The 19,722-nt window shown below is 37.9% G+C and overlaps 3 protein-coding genes across 5 annotated transcripts; 2 read left to right on the top strand and 1 right to left on the bottom strand.

The window, feature by feature from the left end:
• The first annotated feature begins 47 nt into the window (after positions 1 to 47).
• LOC135799715 (potassium/sodium hyperpolarization-activated cyclic nucleotide-gated channel 1-like) lies at positions 48 to 2,933 on the top strand. Its single transcript, XM_065312912.1, has 5 exons — positions 48 to 383; positions 443 to 1,113; positions 1,170 to 1,289; positions 1,344 to 1,759; positions 1,815 to 2,933. The coding sequence occupies exons 1-5, from the start codon at positions 142 to 144 to the stop codon at positions 2,169 to 2,171; spliced, it is 1,806 nt and encodes a 601-aa protein (XP_065168984.1). The 5' UTR covers positions 48 to 141; the 3' UTR covers positions 2,172 to 2,933.
• Positions 2,934 to 6,104: 3,171 nt separating this feature from the next.
• Sec23 (transport protein Sec23) lies at positions 6,105 to 9,492 on the bottom strand. Of its 2 annotated transcripts, XM_065313099.1 has the most exons (7): positions 9,335 to 9,492; positions 8,899 to 9,177; positions 7,445 to 8,845; positions 7,058 to 7,384; positions 6,784 to 7,005; positions 6,674 to 6,700; positions 6,105 to 6,486 (listed from the first exon to the last, which is right to left on the bottom strand). In XM_065313099.1, the coding sequence occupies exons 2-7, from the start codon at positions 9,175 to 9,177 to the stop codon at positions 6,397 to 6,399; spliced, it is 2,346 nt and encodes a 781-aa protein (XP_065169171.1). In that variant the 5' UTR covers positions 9,335 to 9,492; the 3' UTR covers positions 6,105 to 6,396. The 2 variants fall into 2 exon arrangements, with proteins under 2 accessions (XP_065169171.1, XP_065169172.1); XM_065313100.1 differs by lacking the exon at positions 6,674 to 6,700.
• A 355-nt stretch (positions 9,493 to 9,847) lies between these two features.
• Positions 9,848 to 17,670, top strand: LOC135799875 (tubulin polyglutamylase TTLL5). Of its 2 annotated transcripts, XM_065313096.1 has the most exons (10): positions 9,848 to 10,105; positions 11,770 to 11,901; positions 11,970 to 12,125; positions 13,257 to 13,531; positions 13,584 to 14,103; positions 14,160 to 14,359; positions 14,423 to 14,652; positions 14,715 to 15,431; positions 15,489 to 15,652; positions 15,779 to 17,670. In XM_065313096.1, the coding sequence occupies exons 2-10, from the start codon at positions 11,804 to 11,806 to the stop codon at positions 15,963 to 15,965; spliced, it is 2,547 nt and encodes an 848-aa protein (XP_065169168.1). In that variant the 5' UTR covers positions 9,848 to 10,105; positions 11,770 to 11,803; the 3' UTR covers positions 15,966 to 17,670. The 2 variants fall into 2 exon arrangements, with proteins under 2 accessions (XP_065169168.1, XP_065169169.1); XM_065313097.1 differs by lacking the exon at positions 11,970 to 12,125 and having other exon boundaries at positions 9,851 to 10,105.
• Positions 17,671 to 19,722: the final 2,052 nt, after the last annotated feature.

The raw sequence follows: 19,722 nt of genomic DNA on the forward strand, positions 1-19,722 counted from the left end.
AATTGTTTAATTTATAGCAACTTAGACTTATTTAGAAACAAAACCGGAAGTTGACTTAAGGTAAGTAATATTTTTAAATGCAAAATAAAATTTTATAAGTCGTCTGTTGTCAAGTGTCAAATAAAAAATAATTTTTGAAAAATGCGGGCGAAAAAATCGAATCCAAATCTTGGCAAACACATTTGTACCTTAGATAATACAATCGCCGAGGCATTTAGACCCGAATCCTACCTAACCTCATTCAAACGCACGCTTGAGATATGGAAAAGTAACCCGAATGTAAAATATTTCTACCTTAGCCCCATTCAAATTGAAAAAGAAAGAAAAGGATTCAAAGAAATTAAATGTTCTTGGTTAATAATTCATCCATTTAGTTTTTTCAGGTAAAACCTTTTAAAAACACTAAAAAACTAATAAAACATTATTTTTTTACTTTTTATAGATTTGTCGCTAATATTGTTCACATGATTATTATGTTCCTTGGATTTTTCATCATCCCACTAAACTTAATCTATGGCCCAATGAAAAACTCAAGAATAGTCCGTGTAGGCCTAAATCAAATAACAGAATACTTAGAAACATTCTTTGATGCTATGTATTTACTCGATTTTTGCACATTATTGATAACTGGTTTTGCTGATACGAAGAATCGAAAAGTCTACTTGACTCACAAGCAAATCATACGCAATTTGACATCGTCAAAAGAATTTTACATAGATTTAGTATCACTTTTAAGTTTTATTCCGTTTGTGAAACTTTACATGGCTTTCGTTCGTCCGGAAGAGAACATATCATGGATCATATACATCAAAGTGCTAACGCTGCTGAAATACTTTCGTTTGAGACGATTATTGTTTTATTTCAAAATCGTCACTCAGTATAATAACGAATTTTACTTCACGGCGGCTGTGATTAAAGTCGTATCACTTTGTATGATATTTATACACTTATTTACTTGTTTCTATATTATGTTGGAGCAATATTTGATGGTTTACGCTAACGGATTTGAGGATGATATGACCGTGAGCACTTTTAGCTATTCTTTGGTCCTGCTTGAGCCTTATCTTGACATGTATCTTACTCAACTTTATTTAGTTTTGTCTTATTTGTTATGTAAGTATAAATTTTTAATTATTTTTGTTAAAATATGATTAAATACTCAATTAAAGGTATTACAAGAATTAAAAAGTATACTATTATTCATAATCTTCAAGTGATATGGATTTTTGATGCTTGGTCATTTATTGTATTGTCTACAGTAGGCATTATTGTAAGCAGTATCATACTAAGTAAGTTTTATTAATTTTTTTATCAAAATTGATTTTTAATTGTAAATTTTTAAGTTTTGGGTGTTCAAATGATTGTCCTGCTGAATTCATCAGAGATAAAATATTACGGTGTGATTAACCAGTTGAAGCACTACATGAAGATCATGGGTTTTCCAAAATCTATGTGCAGGCGAATGTTGGTTTACTATGACTATCGCTTTCAGAAATCTTATTATCGAGAATCAGTCATTCAAGCTCATCTTTCTAAAGGATTGCTACTTGATATTAATTTGCATTCATGTCGTTCGCTTATTGATGTAGTGCCGATACTAAATGAGCTTCCAAGGGAAAGTCTCAACGAAATAGTCAGACATTTAAAATACCAAGTTTTTCTTTATAATGATACCATTATTCAAGCTGGTGCTCTGGATAATTGCATGTATTTTATTTCAAGAGGTACTGTTGCGATTACAACACCAACTGGCCGCGAGGTAATAGTATACTAATTGTTATTTGTTTGTTTACTAATTGTTTTTATGAAATTAGATTTGTCATTTGCAAGATGGCGCATATTTTGGTGAGATAGCTCTGATTTTATCTGATCAAAAACGCGCGGCGAATGTGACTGCGATTGAGATTTGTGAAGTTTATAAACTGGAACGCAGCGCATTTTTAAGTTGTTTCGAAGATACGTCACAGTTTTATAAGAAAATTGAACAAACCGCACATGAGAGACGCGAAAAAACTGAGTTGTTAGAAGAGTTGCACCGGAAGTATATGTTGGATCGTACAACGAAACGACGATTTCGCGGGGCTACATCAGGACTGGGTGATAAGAAATATATAGTCGCTGGGACACATACTGATCATTATGATCTACACGCTAGTAGATTCAGAATATAAAATTCTTGGGCAAGAATTGTGAACTCAAAAGTTACAGATTTAAAAAGAGTAAACATAACCTAAAATGTTATCTACCTAATAGAAAATATGTTTAACAAATATTTTAATATTATTGATTTGGAACCTGAAACAATAAAATCTGCACAAGACGAAAATTGTGGTGACCATCCTCGGCAGGCAGTAAATAAATGTCCCTACCTAAATAAAATATTGCACTAAAAGAAAAATAAATTGAAGCGTTGAATCAGGTCCTCTCCAAAGAAAACAGCCTCCCTCATAATTGGCCCTTTGGTACCTAATGAAGACTACCCAAACCTAGATTCCCAGAAAGAAAATGTACTCACTACTTAAAGACATCCGGCGTTTCTAGCAATGCTGGGTGGACTATCCCTGAACCAAGGACCTAGCCCCGAGTGTGTCTCCCCTTCGGCTGTCACATACGCAGCAAAATGCTTTGCGCATCCGCCAGTCAGAGGCACTCGTGACTACCCTCCGGTCCAGGTCATCACCACACCTACCTTACATCCGGCTCCTAGAAACTGGGATCCTACGACTAGTTTCTCAGGAGGAAGCGTCGATATTATCCAAACTTGAGTTCAAACGCTGGTAGGTTGCTTGTAGTAGACTCACCCTCATCTACCCTCGTGGAATTGGAATTGGAATGTCTTTGATGGTCACTAGTGTTTAACAGACACTTTAAGAGCGAGAGACGGATTAGTATTACGCGATACTGATTCGGATTTTTGTTACTATACGCGGCACGCACTCGTTTTGTCGGAAATACTGATAAAATTTGAAACGTAAAAGCGCACTGATTGTCTTTCGATTCTCCTTGGATTGAAGTCAGGGGATTTGACCGCGAGTTGATAAGAGTTAAGTGAATCGCGACGCGAACCGCACTCGATGAGTATTTCGTTACACCTCTCCAGGTCAACCGATATTAGCGTTAAATCTGCTGTACCTGCAAGGTAAATAGTTATTAGAGAGATAGGATTGAGTTAGGATTTGGTAATCTGTTACTTTGGATTGGAAAAAAAAATTGTGGATTTCATTTTTGAAAATTAGTTTAAAAATGTTTTTGATAAGGAATTGAATAGCAAACTAAAGTAATAAAAGTAATTTAAATAGTAAAATGAGTATTTGATATTAAAGGTAAAAAGAGAATAATGGCCCAGAGAGAAAAAGGTATCTGAAAGCAAATATTAATTAATACATAACCAAAAATCGAAAGCGCCCGAATTACAAAAATTTCCAACTAGAATCGAATATAAACCTGAAAGACAAGCAGAAAGAACAATCAATACATATTAAAGACATTTTTGGTTTCTGAAAATAATAATAAAATAATAATTGGCGTTTGTATTACCTTCTCTTTGTTTAATGCGCACTTCACTTCACTTCACTTCACTTCACTTTATTTTAAATTATTATTCGAACTGCAATAAAGTAGGGATATACCAAAAAAATACCTTACGTGTACTAGAGAATTTCCTGTACATTAAGAATCTTCAATCCGTTCCTTTCTACTATTTTTAGTTTGGGAGATACCCGCAATTGAAATATTGATAGAAAATGCATTTTTTAATAATCTGCAAATATACAGTATTAATATATACGAGTAAAGTTAAAGGATTCAAAATATTTAAATATGGCAAAGTTTTACTTAGCGTGTCACTTCGTATAAGAATCTTAAAATATTTACATTTATCAAATACATCGCGCTTAGTTATTTTACTTATTGTATTATATTGCAACGAAGTAAAGATAGAAGAATGTGAAAAGTAAACAAACAACTGATAACACGCGCCGATCGCGCTCACCTTGCCAATGTAACAGAGGTCAGTGTAGCCGAATTACGTACGAATACATTGTATTTTAATACATGCAAAATGTTTTAATTTTTATAAAACCTAGTTAAAAATAAATTTATAAGTCCGAAAGTATTAATTATGTGAAATTATACCTGTTACTGCAATTAGTACTGAGTTGCACTTGATCACAATAATATTCTGAAGATTACTTTTATTTTCAGTGATTTTAACGTTGAGCTGTGCGCGACACTCGAAGTGGTAACCGACTGAGAGACGCGTCAGTGCGCGATGCGTAATGCGCATCTCTTGCAGCGCAGTGCAAATGTTCAAATCAAAACATTCGCGTCTTGTTTTGTTTTCGTGCATTCGCACCGATTGAAAGACAGCCAATAATAAAAAGAGAACGAATAACTGATAAGACGCCGAATCTCATGATGGAATGCAGTGTATTCAAACAAACAAAACACGAATTCGCGTTAGAAAACAACCCGGTCGTAACATACAAAATGTATGCCATGTTTAGTTCCGAAGTTGTAATTTTTATATTACGAACCACCAATTTGCAAACTTTGAAGTATAAACTATGAGAGGTCTTACTTATTCCTACGATTGGTATTGAGTTGCACTTGATAATACTAATTTGCTATGAATTAGTTTAATTTTCAGCAAGTTTTGGTGCAGAGATGCCTGTTGCACTGATCGCTGCAAAACTGAAAGACTAAATGACCGTTGAACGCTCGCTGCGCTAGAGTGCAAGGTCGCACTACTGCGCTGCTCTTCTACTGACGCTACCAATTCAAAAACATGCGCACACGACGCGCAGACGAATTGTATTAAAAGATTCAAAATATATATAATCTACAATTTTCAGGTTGCTATCTCTTTTAGTTTAGAAGATATTCACTGTTGAAAATCGTGGAAATAAATTACCAAAGTCCCCTTGGCCCTGGTCCATTAATTCGTATGAATTAAAATGTTATCTCTTAAATTTCTACCGCTACCCTCGTACGGTGCCCTGAATGGGAGTCACTTCTACCGCTAGCTTCATGGCGTATCTTGAATAAAGTCACTTCTAGCACTCCCCTTGTACGGTGTCCGGAACATGAGTCACTTCCACGGCTACCCTCGTACGGTACCCTGAATGGATTGGGAGTCACTTCTACCGCTAGCCTCATACGGTATCTTGAATAAAGTAACTACTACCGCTACCCTTGTACGGTGCCCTGAATGGATTGGGAGTCACTTCTACCGCTACCCTTGTACGGTGCTCTGAATGGATTGGGAGTCACTTCTACCGCTAGCCTCGTACGGTGCTCTGAATAAGTCACTTCTACCGCTAACCGTCGTCACCCTCTAGGTTCTCCTCTTCTTTTCCAATAAGTCTTTGGTGATTCGTTGTAGGTCGCACAATAGAAATGTCCAAACTGTTACTCCTACTATGTTCTATTCTCTAAGAATGAGAGGAATTAATACATGAGTCACTTCCACGGCTACCCTCGTACGGTACCCTGAATGGATTGGGAGTCACTTCTACCGCTAGCCTCATACGGTATCTTGAATAAAGTAACTACTACCGCTACCCTTGTACGGTGCCCTGAATGGATTGGGAGTCACTTCTACCGCTACCCTTGTACGGTGCTCTGAATGGATTGGGAGTCACTTCTACCGCTAGCCTCATACGGTATCTTGAATAAAGTAACTACTACCGCTACCCTTGTACGGTGCCCTGAATGGATTGGGAGTCACTTCTACCGCTACCCTTGTACGGTGCTCTGAATGGATTGGGAGTCACTTCTACCGCTAGCCTCGTACGGTGCTCTGAATAAGTCACTTCTACCGCTAACCGTCGTCGCCCTCTAGGTTCTCCTCTTCTCTTTCTATAGATCTTCGGTGGTTCGTTGTAGATCGCACAAGAGAAATGTCCAAACTTCTACTCCTACTGTGTTCTATTCTCTGAGAATGAGAGGAATTAATACTGATAAGTGCATCCTAGCGCCATCTTACTTCGAATTCTATAATCAATTCTACTTTCCGTGCTGTTCTCCAATGCTCCTCCAAGGTTCCCCAACTATCTAAATTATACATGATAAAAAATATGACATGATCACAAGTACAATGTAAATAATATTCATTATTTTATTAAATTAATACAATAGACACCATGCAATATGTGAATAAAAATTATTTTCCTCATTAAATTTAAATCTGCCTCGAATAAATTTTCTCCTAAACATTGAATCAAATACTAAAGGTAATATATAATTTTCAGTGTGTTGTTGCATCGACTTGAACATTACCTACATAAATAATATCTCTGTGATCTATAATTTCATCTCCACCTGTTATTGTTTTCTCTTCATCAAATATATATTATCGAACGCAAAAGAATTGTAATTCATTGTATGACGCCACATTTAAGCCGTCGATGAAACAGCCAGTTTCTTCAGATGATCCATAAACACTTGCAGAGACACGTCATCGGTCAACACCGGAGCACCACCATCCTATCATCATAAAATATTAATACATTAAATCACAAACATCAATAATCAATCAATCAAGTGGTTAGCAAGCAGTGAAACGAAAAGAATTAGAAACAATACAAGTAAATCAAATAAATAGCCCCACAATAAAAGACACCGCGCCATTTTCATCGTAATCGATGAAGCAAACATATCATAAAAAAATTACCATTGATGTCATCGTGCCTGGCATACCCTATTTTCGGAATAATGGCGGAATGAAAAAAAAATCATATCATACCATGCAAAACACGAAAATGTTTCATAATCATAACTTACCCCGCCATAGGCGTACATATTGTTGTGGGTCTGGCTAGGATTAACCTTGGAGAGGAGGAATCTAGCCTGTGAGCCACCCTGTTCAGTATCAATGTAACGAGGCATCGGGAAACGCGTAGATAAAATCTCCTGCGCGTCATCAACGGGTGCCTGGAGCAACTGCCGGAAGTTTTCGTACTCTGGCATGTCTTGATACTTCAAATTTCTCCATTGCGCAATAGTCTACAATAAAAATATTTAATAAAACGCATAAAACAAAGATTTTTGTTATAACCTCTCCGTGGAAAATTAAAATCTGGAAAAACGTGTCCATAAGCAAGATTCTATCCGGTTGAATAGAGCTGGTATCTAACAAGACAGGTTCAGGTGGACCATTGAAGCTGTAACTGTACAGAATCGGTTGGATCATAATCAGAGACTGTGTTAAGTCCTCTCTCATCAACATATGGCGATAGTACGAAGTCTCATCCGGAGAGTTATTGAAAACTTGCAAAAACTGCGAGCGTCGCAAATGGTACATGAATTGCGGATACAGACTGAAGTTTTCGTTCAGACGGAAACTATTGGGGTCGTCTTTGTTGTATTCTCCAAATCTTTGACACTAAACACACAAATTTCACCTGTTAAACATTTTGCAGCAAAAAATAAAATAATTTCATACCAATCTAATAAGCATGCGATCAACCCATCTAAGAACATCTGGCCCATCATCAGATTCCGCCCTGTAGACAACCATACGTGACATCATCACCGCCGCTGCTTCCTGATCAAACCCAGCGCTGATATGATGAATATTCGCGTTGGCATCCGCCCAATTTCGCGCAATAGTCGTCACTCTAATCCTCCTCTGTCCGCTTGAATGTTGATACTGTGTTATGAACTGAATACACCCTCTGCCACCTTGTGGAATAGGCGCAGCGTGTTGATTTACAACTTCAAAGAACAACGCAATGGATGTGCTCGGATTCAACGTGCACATTTTCCATTGAACAGTGTTACCCATACCGATTTCTGTATCACTTACAAGTGGACTTTTCACATTCAATGAAACACAGGACCCAATACCGCCTTGTACCTTTAATTCTCTAGAACATTTCACTTCTAGAGTACCGTTAAAAGCCATTTTGAGATCTCCTTTGGCATCTTTAGCGAAAACGCGCTGGAATGTCTGCTTGAAAAGCGACGAATTAAAAGAATCGCCCATTACCATGTGACCGCCAGTCGAATTACAACATTGTTTCATTTCCATTAAACCAGTCTGATCCAACGCACAAGAATAAATATCTACGCAATGGCTATTGCTAGCCGCACGCATCGCAAGCGCTTCGTAGTGTTTAATCGCTTTTTTCATATATTTCGCGTTATCTTTATGTATATCGTGATGGGAACGAATCGGTTGTTTCAAATCGTCATTGACGACTTGCCCGGGACCCTGCGAGCACGACCCACCCAAAAACATCATAATCCTAGCGCCTGTGTTAGCATACGTGCATTCTAACAAACCAACAGCGATAGATAACGCTGCACCGGTTGATCTCAATGAGCGCTTGCCTTGTGGGACTGGCCATGGATCTTTTTGCAGTTCACCGATGAGATCAGTCAAACTCATGTCGCATTTCGCTAAGGGTTGGATAAAACGATTCGCTGGTGGTACGATTTGTTGCTGACCTTGTGGACCACGCATCTGCTGTTGTTGCTGTGGAGTCATTGGTGATACTTTACCGATACCCAACATGTCTTGAATTTGTTTCGCGGTTAAATCTTTCGTTCCCCTGAAAACGTAGCTCTTGCTGCAGCCGTCAGTGCCAAGTTCATGAACCTGCACCATTTTACCAAATGTAATCAAACCTATGAGCGCGTTTGGTGGCATCAGACTGAGGGACATTTGAAGAGAATCTTTCAATGCACCAAGTTCTTCATCATCCATGCATGTATCCACAACATAAATGTAGATTGGTGGCATGCATTGGGCTCTGGTTATGGTGTATTCCAATGTGGAGAAGTTGGGCATCAACTCAGCTGGTTGATGTTGCTCAGAAATAGCTGCATATTGTGGTGGAAACTATAAAATACTTGATAATAATAATGCAATGCTTAAAATATTGAATTACTCACTGGATTTCTCTGGAAACAAAAGTTGCAAACCCACAGCTTGGCTCTGTAGTCAACCTGACAGAGAGGATTTAAAATCGCACGGCAATTGTTCCGTGTGCAGAGGACCGGATCATATTGAATCACCGGCAGGTCCGGGCGTTCTTTTAAGGGTTGATACAAGCAACCCAAAGGAACTACAAGTCTTGTTGCTTCAATTCTACTTGATGGCCAAGCATTCCATGTTAGACGCACACCATCCCGGTCCTCGTTTTGTTGGATATATTCATCAAACGTCGCCATCTGAAATTAACGATTTAATGGGGTGCGTTAGGAATTATTCATGTTTACAACCCTATTGAGTGTGAGGCTAGAGTACGTTTAATCGTTTTATAATGAAGATACAAGGTAGTTTGAAGTAAATAATGATTAAATATACGTAAAATTGTTGTTCTTTTACCTTGGTTTTGTTTTAAACACGATGGTACGTTGATTTTGTGCAGAAATTTCCGCTTTTCTGCGAGAAATTTTCAAAACACGGCACCAACTCCACGTCACCCGTCGCTCACTGACGCAAATGACAAAACACGTAGATTGGTTATAACCTGCGCTGCCAACTGTCAAGTACGAAACGCCGCAATAAAATTAAATATTTACTTATAAACCACGTCACTAAGTAAATATTATATTAAAAACTTAATAAAACAAATAAATATTAATTAAAATATACTAATAAACCTGTTTTTAGCTTTTTTCCGCGTCCTAAAACTAAAAACATTTAAATATTTCTAAACGTCACTTCGACACGTCACCAGTCCTAAACCAAAATCACTAAACATTATTATAAATTCATACACAGGGTGTTAAACTTCTCCCAAAATGAAATCATCCGTTATGTAGTACCAAAATGTGTTGTAGAAGCTTTAGGAAATTCAGAACTACCCAATTTTAGTGGAGGGGTTGATCAGATGTTTCGGCTCCGCGGCGCCTGCCTCTGCCGTTGTAAACTGACGCGCGTGTCGACCGGCCAGCGCGCAACAATAAATAAAATAAACAAAATGGCGCGCCGATAAACAAACGACGCTGGCGGTCGACGTAGACAATTTCAAAACGTCGTCGCTGTCAGGCGTCTCGCCAAATTCTAGTCACCTCCGTGCGCGGAAACCCACCACGCTCAGAGGTTTAGATATGATCCGGATGTGATAACGCGTTTGCTCGCCTACCCCTAAATGTAAGTACTCCACATCGTTTTATTTCACTGCTTTTCTAACCTTCACAAATTCATCATACAAACACACACATAAAAACACACAAAAATCCTAAATGAGTCACGCTTATAAAAGAAGTGCATACAAACATTAATTGAAAAACGTGATTGCGTTTTAATTAATTTGTATTAACGTGGCGCATGGATAAAATCAGTCGGAAGGAAGTCGATGTGTCAATCAATCGTTTCCCCACTCGTGCATTATTAATTCGAATTTGTTACTCCCAGAAAAAGTTTTTTTCTGTGCGTAGTTTTATTTTTGTTCATACTTTCTAATGTCCAGCGCAACCGATTGCCAGTTGGGAGCGTTCGCTCGTTGCGCGTGCACGCGTGTTTCATTTGTTTCTCTCACGAATAAAATAAAACATGTGCTTTATTCACGTTTCACGGTCATCATCAAACATTACCTATGTTTGAATGTGTACAGAAATAGCAGACACGTGCGATATTGACGAATTAACACCCAACACAACACATTACACGGTGATTATAATCATAAACATAACACATTGTAACCTAACCTCAAATATAAACTATTTTGTGGTTTATATATGAGGATATGTTGAAAATATTGCATGTTGAATTTTGTAATATTGTATCATGTCATGTCACATTTGATTTTTGTAAGTTGATATCTTTATTATCGTTGCGGTACGTGATCGTACGTGCTCCAATTTCATTCCATGCGTACTATGTCATTTGTTTTTCGTACTTATTACATATTTCCGCACAAATAAATGTTATTAGTTTTTGCAAAAAGTTTTCATTCGACTGGTTCAAGTATGTGAATATATAGTGCTCTGTGAATATATGTGCTGTGTGTATTTGTATTGCGTGAGTAACACATTTATTTTGAGGCTTAACGGGAAATTGTCGGAATGGTTGGAATAGTCGAAAAGGGCAAACAACTCGCGGCGTATTCGGCGTATTGCTTCGTAATTGTCTCCGATTCTCCAATTCGGGCGAGGCGCAATCCTCGTAAAATATGCACGAACGCACGCGATATCAGAAAAGATAACCGACGCCCGGCCTCCCAAAACACGTTTAATTGCCGTTAATTTTTACCTCTTTCGGTTTTCGGTGCAAATATAGTCAAGGTGAGTTCGGGTTTGCCAATTGAAACTATAGAAACTCCACTCGAGTGCAAGAAAAGTTAGAAAAAAGTTTCGCTTGGTTGGTTTTGTAGATACATTGCAAAAAAATCTGCGGTTAGCCGCACGAAACAAAATGGAAAGTAATCGTGCAATTAAAAGTCTGATACGAACGCCTCAGTACTCACAGCACAGGATTATATAGTTACGGTATAGTTATTTATTAATTACTAGAAAATCAATTTTAATTTATAAAGGCCTTGAGGTAATAGTAGTTTATTTGCACTTTGATAACGCCGTGTGGAAATATTGATTTTAAAGGTGCACTATGAGGATTTATTAAAAAAATATTTATTTAGAAAATAAAACCTAAAGAGAGTTTCGTATATCAAGCGGAAATAAATCGTTAACGTGCCGGTATTAGGGAGAAAATAATCGATAGCGACATGAGGGCATGAACCACAAGGCGGAAGAAAACCGCTTTCGTATTTACATAAGTTGCTAATCGATTGTGTTACACTTTTTTTTTATTTTCAGTTTTAGTACAAAAAATCCCAGTAGCGAATTAAGCATGGACGCCAAAGCGAAACTCGGCATGTCCAGAGAGAACTCGTGGGGTGACATCAACCTCCAGACCACGCACAAACCCGGTTTGACTGATCTACGCCCGTGAGTATAAATTTTTCCAAAAAATTCAAAATAAATCCAAAATCCTTCCTATTTCCTTATTTCCTTAGTGCAAGTAAATCTTCCAATATCCGCCATCTTCATTCACCGCGCGATCCTCATTCTTTGATGCTGAAGACCTATTCCTCGGAGTTTTTCGAGCCGCCGTCGTTACCCGCGCTTAGGGCCAAACTGGCCGCAGCTAAGCAGCTGGCCAAAGAGCAGAGGTACCACCTTATACAAGATCCACTTACCACACCACATCCATCACAACATTTTGAGTTAGGACGTAAAATTAAAACGGTGGATATTAACGATTCCGGTGACTGTAACAAAGATGGCGATCGGGATATCCAGAAGTTAAGTCTGTTGTTGATCTGTTTGGTGCGTTTGGATAGCGCGATGTTAAGATTTTCGATCTGTGATTTAATTCGCAAGGCTGAGGTTAAAGTTAACTATGCCATTTCGAGGTTAGAGCAGTCAAAAACACAACCTGTGTCGTTACTAGAGGATTCCGGTGCTTTTTGTAGTGCGTGCAGTGTGAGCATGCGCACTAGCGCACAAAATTTATTAACTAATGTACAACATGTTGATTCTGTCGTAAGATTTTCACTTGTTGTGCATAAAGAAAGTGAGATTATAATGAGTAATATTCCTGTTAATGATGAACCTGAGGAGAAAATAGATTCTGACTTAACCTCAAATTTAGTTAGCGTTGATTTGGGTATTTTGTCTGAATATTTAGGCAACGATTTGAATAAAAATACAAATAATAAATTAATTCCCTTCAAAAGTACTGAAAATAATCAAATTTGTAAGAAAACCTTCCCGAAAGTAGATTCCAAGATGGCGATGATTGAACTAATGAAATGGTTGCATGGAAATAATGCGTGTGCGTATCCATCGTTAGCGAGCGCCTTTGCGCAGGTAAAAATCCAGATTGCGCAATCGAATTATCAACCAGTTCGCTGTTTGCCATGTAACCAAGTCGACGAGTTGGCCCTTTTAGAGCGACGCATTGCCGAGGCAAACAGTCGCACGCGATCTCTCAGCTCGTGGTTTACGCGTCGAAATTTCGAGCGCGTTTATCTGCCCGTTGTAGAAGTGCCTGTTTGTAATCACGTACAGAACATACCGACATACCACGACTGTCTTACACAATGGAGGGATGTAATCGATCGTTTTAACGAAACTTTGGGAAAGATGTGGTGGCGAGACGTCCCGGGCGGCATTAATAGGTATCTTAAACCTAAATCTCCCACACAACAATTAAATACATCACAATCCATACGAAAAGTACACAAGTTTGGTTATGTTCAGATTTTAATAGGTTATGTTGTGTGTTTGCTTGGTTGCAGAAAACAAAATGATGCGCAACTCACGGATTCGTGGTTGAGTGGCGGAACATTTGGTTCAAGGTCATCGGTGTTGGTGTTTCGAAGTTCTGCGCTGGCGCAGGCTACTGATGCGGATATCGCATCGAAACCGGGACACAAGTTACACATTACGTTCCGCGTGGTTCAAGCCGAGACGAAACTTTTAGCGAAACTCCTCGAATGTCATGGCATTAATGAAGCATCACCCGATTCGAACGATTATAATATTTTATGGACTGGCAGTCATCCTAAACCAGGTACTAACTCTTGACACATTGCGTGACCGATTAATCATTTCAAATTTCTCAGGAATTCTGCGCTCCATGGCACCGCATCAACGCGTCAATCATTTTCCTCGATCATATGAGCTCACGCGTAAGGATCGGCTCTACAAGAACATCGAAAAAATGCAACACGCGAAGGGCCTCAAGCATTTCGATTTTATTCCGCAGACATTTCTCATGCCTACCGAATACAGGGAACTTTGCACGACGCATCATCGCGTTAAAGGTCCCTGGATTGTAAAACCAGCGGCGTCAAGTCGTGGAAGAGGAATATACATTGTTGAGTCACCTAATCAGGTCCCGATTGAGGAACCAGTGGTTGTTGCAAAATACATTTCCAAGCCTTTGCTTATCAAAGGCCATAAATGCGACCTTCGGTTGTATGTGGCGGTGACTTCATTTGATCCGCTGTTGATTTACATTTATGAAGAGGGAATGGTGCGTTTTGCGACCGTTAAATATGATACCACTCACAAGCAGCTGTGGAATCCGTGTATGCACCTTTGTAATTACAGCATTAACAAGTACCACAGCGATTATGTCAAGTGAGTGTTTAAATATTTACGTTTGGTAAATATACAGTGTGTGGTAATTAATCTAGGTCGGATGATCCGAGCGCTGAGAATGTCGGTCATAAATGGACTCTGAGCGCGCTGTTGCGACACTTGAAGAGTATTGGGAAGGACACGGCTGCATTGATGACCCAGGTTGAAGATTTGGTCATCAAGGCGATTTTATCATGCGGAAATTCGATTGTTACAGCTTGTAAGATGTTTGTACCGAATCCGGTGAATTGTTTCGGTACGTCGGCCATTTTTATTCTTTAATTTAGGTTTGTAACCTCTACGTATAATTTTTGTGTAGAATTATACGGTTTTGATATACTCATCGATGAAAACCTGAAGCCATGGCTGTTGGAAGTGAATTTATCACCTAGCTTGGGTTGCGATAGTCCGCTGGATGTTCGATTGAAGTCGGCCATGTTGTCTGATCTTTTAACATTGGTGGGAATACCCGCAGTTGATCCGATAATTAAACCTACCAGTCCAGCTACTACGAACAGTTCAAAGTCTTTGAAAATGAAAATTAGTAATGTATGCACCGTAAAAATATGTTTTTTGTATTTTTTAAATAGAAATTTGTTGGTTTTTCGCAGTGTCGAAGAATTCACTCAGCCGATGGCCTCAGTAATCACACACTGCCAAAGAAAGCTAGCAAGGGTTCCATTTCATTGTCTAATTCTTCGCTAACCGCAGAAGATAACAAAATGGTGAAGAATGCAAAGAGTCAGTTTCTACGAAGAGGCGGCTACGTCCGTATATTTCCGTCTGTTGATAGTTGGGCTAAATACGGCCAATATTTGGATGCAATTAGTGGCATTCCTATAGCTGGTAGCAGTACGTCAATACCATTCTCATTTATGGGCCAACACAACAACAATCAAATATTGTACAAATCCCTATATCCCGATGTAATTATTACCCCGTCGGCGCAAACAGGGCGGCTGGATAAGAACTTCCGAAGCAAGAGAGATGGTTCTCTTGATAGCGTGAGGAGATGCGAAGCACCTGTCTCAACACCCAGACAGGATAGATATGAGCGTAAGTTGTCACAAGGACATAGATCTACTTTAACAGCACCGAAGAAACCTCTGCAAGAGGATTACTCGGTGGAGTTGAAGCGGCAAGTGTGTGATATGGTAAGAAACGGCAAAAAGTTGTCACAAGTTGAGGCTAGGAAAGCGTTTAGCCAATATTTGATGTGCGTACTGAAGAGAATTTCTACATCGCCTGATCAAGATGGACACATTGAAATTGTCTTGAAATTCTTGCAAAAGGCGTCGACATATTTGAAGAATCCGTTCTACGTTAAAGTAAGTTTTATTATGTAAGAATAAAGGGTTGTCTGATTATGTGGAATTACTTTAAAGATTCCGGGTCATAAACTATCTGAAAAAGATCGCGCCGCCATTGTTGCAAAGCAGTTAAACGACTTTCTGTACCTGTACAATCGTGAGACGGAACAGTATGCCGATCTGGACCGCCCCTGCAACATACCCAAGAACGTTTTCAACGAATTTTTGGAGCATTCGAGGTGAGCCGCTAGTGTTGTCCCACCACGTTTACGTCAGACTATTAAACTCCTCCAAACTACTTGCATGTTTTTGCTTTAATTAATTTTGTGTGTCTTCAAAGTGTTTTGTTGCTTGTTTATGAATAGCGAAAGTGATCTGGAGGAACTCCTCATCCTCCAAAACATGCAAACAGTGCCAAACAGCAAGGGCAGCGACACAAACACGGCGACCAGCTTCCAGGGTCTCTTGCGATGCCTGCCGAGCATTAATTCCATTTGTTTCAGCTCACCAGAGGCAGCCAAGAAGCCGGTGAAGGTTACACCGCTCTCATGATTTATTTTTCTATGACGTCTATGTGTTAGATGCGTTCCTGTGCACAGTCTAGTCGCGCTATGCGAATTACCCAGATTGCGCGTAGTCCAAAAGTACATTTGTACGTTTTACCTTAGCTAACACAATACGCCATTGCGTATATAGGATACAAAGTCACGCGAAAATGCATGCGATCAAAGTTTACAATTTACACGTTCATTCCTTTCTTAATTATTAAGTTGATTAGTTGTTTTAGCGATTTGTTTGTGATATATTTGAAGCGAATATTGATGGGGCTGCTTTTTGATTTAAGTTCTTTAACGAAAACAAGTTACCATTTTCTTAAAGATACGTTTTTGTTTAACTTATTGTTATTTTTTGCACGAATTTACTGAAACTGTACTTATTTTTGTTTAGTTTGATTTGAGTTCTGTTTAATATTTCGTTAGTCACTGTTTATTCAATGTATCCATGACATTTTTATTGCATTTATTTTTTGTTACCTTTTTTTGTAACCAAAGATTGAGGCTGATCTCATATTTTGGTAGCTTATATTGTTTTGTTTATTTATTCGTTTGTTCTGAACAAAATCTTTCCTTCCACACTCAAAATATTATAAATATGAATCAAAATGAACTATGAAAGGAAAGTACAAATACAATTATTGAAGAATTTAAAATAAAACCGATAAGATTGTCCAAAGCTTTCGCTTTCGATTGAATTTGTCACGTTTACTAATCAGATCAAGGGTGATAATTAAATTAGGCGCACGAAGTGGACGTATGCGCCATATTAACTCTTAACAATGAATTTTACCTAAGTCTAAATGTAAATGATAAACTTACAATGAGTGTTTATGAATTATCGGCTCTAAAATTAGCTTTAGCAACACGTGGAATCTAATTTATGCAGAACTTTGTTGAAACTTATCAAAACAGCAATCAAATATGATATTTTTGTATGTTTGTAATCCGAAGCTGAATCTTTGTATATTTTCAAAATGGCGAACGTAATATTAAGTTTATTATGTTATCCAGGTTAGTGTGAATTAATGTTAAAAACAGTGCGTACTTTCCACGCACGCGTTTTTGATATAAACAAACACCAAATAGATGTTAATATTCATAACGAGCGCGTTTTAGTGTGCGTCCGCCATTAACTGCATATAGACAAACATTTGTAAAAATGCACAGCGTTTAGATTTCGCCGGCGGTAAATGGCAAGATGAAAGCTGGGAAATTGTGATTGTATACACATTGCGTCAATTTGGCGATTTCCTAATGTTTTTTTCGTGCCGTTCTCGCTGTTAAATCGCCATTAAACGAGTCAACAGAACTAAATTGATCCTAATGCGTATTTATCTTTGCTGGAAAGAGGAAAACTTTGGCGATTGGGCTTTAATTTTATGTGGATTTACATGAAAACAAACTTGTTCGCTTAAACTTGACCCAAAATCGCGAGAAAAACACAAAAATATTTTTTTATTTCTTATTGCACACGCGCATTAACGAAAGCACATATTGTGATACAAACGCAATGGCCTACAAAGTAATAGTCACAAGAAAATTTAGGTCTTAGACGCGAAAAGTGAAAAATGTAACGAACACATATTGCAATCACATATTTTTTTACTCTCTTCGTAAGCGATTTATATGTATGTAGTACTTACAAGCTGTGTAGACATGTAGAACATAGATTTAGGTACAAAAAAAAACAGTCAGCAATATCAACAGTTGTAATCAATTTTCCGCGTTGTCGTGTTCAATAAATACTGTTCAGGAAAACCGCTTCAATATGCAAGCGGTTGAAAATAATTGAAAGCAATTGCAATAATAAGCGAAATTATTGACTTTCGCACACGAACACAGTTGAATAACGGCTCTTAAACGCACACGCATTAAATATTTATAACGGTCGTTCGGTTTATTTGAAGAAACTTGTATAACATGCAGCAAAAAGCATAAATTCGTAGTGGAAAATCGAGAAATGAATATTTGCCTATCGATCCAGTACGAATACATAAAATGGATGTGTTTGCGATAGACAGGCAACCCAGTGGCGGATTATGCTTCAGTGGGGCCCTAGGCGCAAATCAAGTTTGGGGCCCCTAAATCCGAAAATTTTCAAAAACGGTTATTAGCCCAGTAAAATTAATAGTTTTAGCGTACGCGCGCCGCAAAGTCTACTTCAACATTCGTTTGTGCCAAAAACTCATTTCCACACCACCATGAGGTAGAGTACGTGGCGCGTTTTTTTTTTATCGTGGTATCCCCAGTAGGCTTAATCCACACGCACTATTCCAAAATTTAATGGATTATCTTCCGATTCGCTCTTCGCGATGGACCAGGTGTTGTGCGTTAATTGTTTTCAGGACCGATCGAAATATCACAGGTAAAATTTTCTGCCATACTATCCGCGATGGGATTATCGTTTTCAATGCTATCTTGGTTCTCGAGTTCATCGTACGTGTGCACAAAAACGGTAATCGTATTTAAATACAAATTACAAATTTTCTTTTCTTGTCTTCTCTTGGGCGAAGATTTCAATAATTTTGTCGTACTTTAGTTTTTTTAAAATATCATTTTCTATGAACATTAATGCGAAGTCATTTAAGTGCTCTTGTGAAAGACTATTGCGCAGATAGTTTTGACTCGTTTTAAAACTGAAAATGTCCTTTCTCTACTTGCATTAGAAACGGGCAAGGTCAAATTTGCAGTATTGTGTGTATATTTGGAAAAGTTGATTTTAGACCATTACTTAATGTTGCATACATTTCATGTGGATCCTTAATATTTTCTTCTTGTATGTATTTTAGAAAATGAGTTAACTCATCAGTGAAATATTCTGGCTCAATATCTTTTTCATACTTAAGACAATAATCGCTCTACACAATTATTAGTCTCAACACGGCTTAATTTTAAATCAAAGAACATTTTTAAATCGTTAAGAACTTTCATATAGACATCGCCCCTTCGAGTAATTTCTGATGTTAATACATCACATACAATATAAAAAATGTTGACAATAAAAAAATTTCTTTACGAAAATGCTGTATCATTTTTGTTCGTTTCATCATATGGATATTTGCGTTTTCTTTGTCTCATTTAGCCTCCTCTTCAACAGTTTCGAAATTATTTCTGACCTCTGTTATAAATTCGTTTAATGATTTTAATAAACTAACACTATTAAGAATATTTGTCTTTGGTTCCTGTAAGTATTTGCTGGTAATTTCGATTCTCTGTAGGAGTTTGTTCCAGAAAATTGTTAACAGTGCCGTCTCAAATTGATCGAACTCTTTTGATAATTTTTTTGCTTCTAATTTTGAAATTGGTTTTCCTTTTTTTTTTCATTGATACCTAATTGAGTCTTAGGGCTAAAACAGCGTCAGCTCTTGCGGCATACTTTTAGATACTTTTAGAATTCTTATCCTTCATACATTCAGTTAAAATATTCCACCGTCTTGTAGATGCAGCAAAGAAAGTTATATATTTTGCAAAAACATAAAATACTGTAATGCTCCAGAACAAGATTCCGCTGTAGTATGCCCAGCCAAATTTAAAGAATGACTTCCACATGGTATGAATTCAGCTGATTTGGAATGTTGTTTTATGCGTGCCTGTAATAATCCACTGTACTTGCCAGTCATGTTAGCAGTGTTATCATAAGATTGGCCCCTACAGTTTGTGATATCTAAGCCATAATCATGTAACTTTCTAAGTACAATATCTTCTAACGACTCACTGACCACTCTCTGTTTTTTTTAATCCAACTGCCACCC

This window comes from Atheta coriaria, unplaced genomic scaffold (assembly GCF_025399875.1).
Source record: "Atheta coriaria isolate IRGN ID8LTWV9N9 unplaced genomic scaffold, Caltech_Dcor_3.1 hic_scaffold_9_pilon, whole genome shotgun sequence".
NCBI lineage: Eukaryota > Metazoa > Arthropoda > Insecta > Coleoptera > Staphylinidae > Dalotia > Dalotia coriaria.

Excerpts from the sequence above, each read along its gene's own strand:
- LOC135799715 (XM_065312912.1), top strand. The coding sequence starts at position 142 with ATGCGGGCGAAAAAATCGAATCCAAATCTTGGCAAACACATTTGTACC. Across the intron at positions 1,114-1,169 it reads AGTTTTGTCTTATTTGTTAT|GTATTACAAGAATTAAAAAG; the intron begins GTAAGTATAAAT and ends ACTCAATTAAAG. Across the intron at positions 1,760-1,814 it reads CAACACCAACTGGCCGCGAG|ATTTGTCATTTGCAAGATGG; the intron begins GTAATAGTATAC and ends TTATGAAATTAG.
- Sec23 (XM_065313099.1), bottom strand. The coding sequence starts at position 9,177 with ATGGCGACGTTTGATGAATATATCCAACAAAACGAGGACCGGGATGGT. Across the intron at positions 7,006-7,057 it reads TTTTAATTTTCCACGGAGAG|ACTATTGCGCAATGGAGAAA; the intron begins GTTATAACAAAA and ends TTTTTATTGTAG. Across the intron at positions 6,701-6,783 it reads ATATGTACGCCTATGGCGGG|GGTATGCCAGGCACGATGAC; the intron begins GTAAGTTATGAT and ends TTCCGAAAATAG.
- LOC135799875 (XM_065313096.1), top strand. The coding sequence starts at position 11,804 with ATGGACGCCAAAGCGAAACTCGGCATGTCCAGAGAGAACTCGTGGGGT. Across the intron at positions 12,126-13,256 it reads CAGCTGGCCAAAGAGCAGAG|AAAACAAAATGATGCGCAAC; the intron begins GTACCACCTTAT and ends GCTTGGTTGCAG. Across the intron at positions 13,532-13,583 it reads TGGCAGTCATCCTAAACCAG|GAATTCTGCGCTCCATGGCA; the intron begins GTACTAACTCTT and ends CAAATTTCTCAG.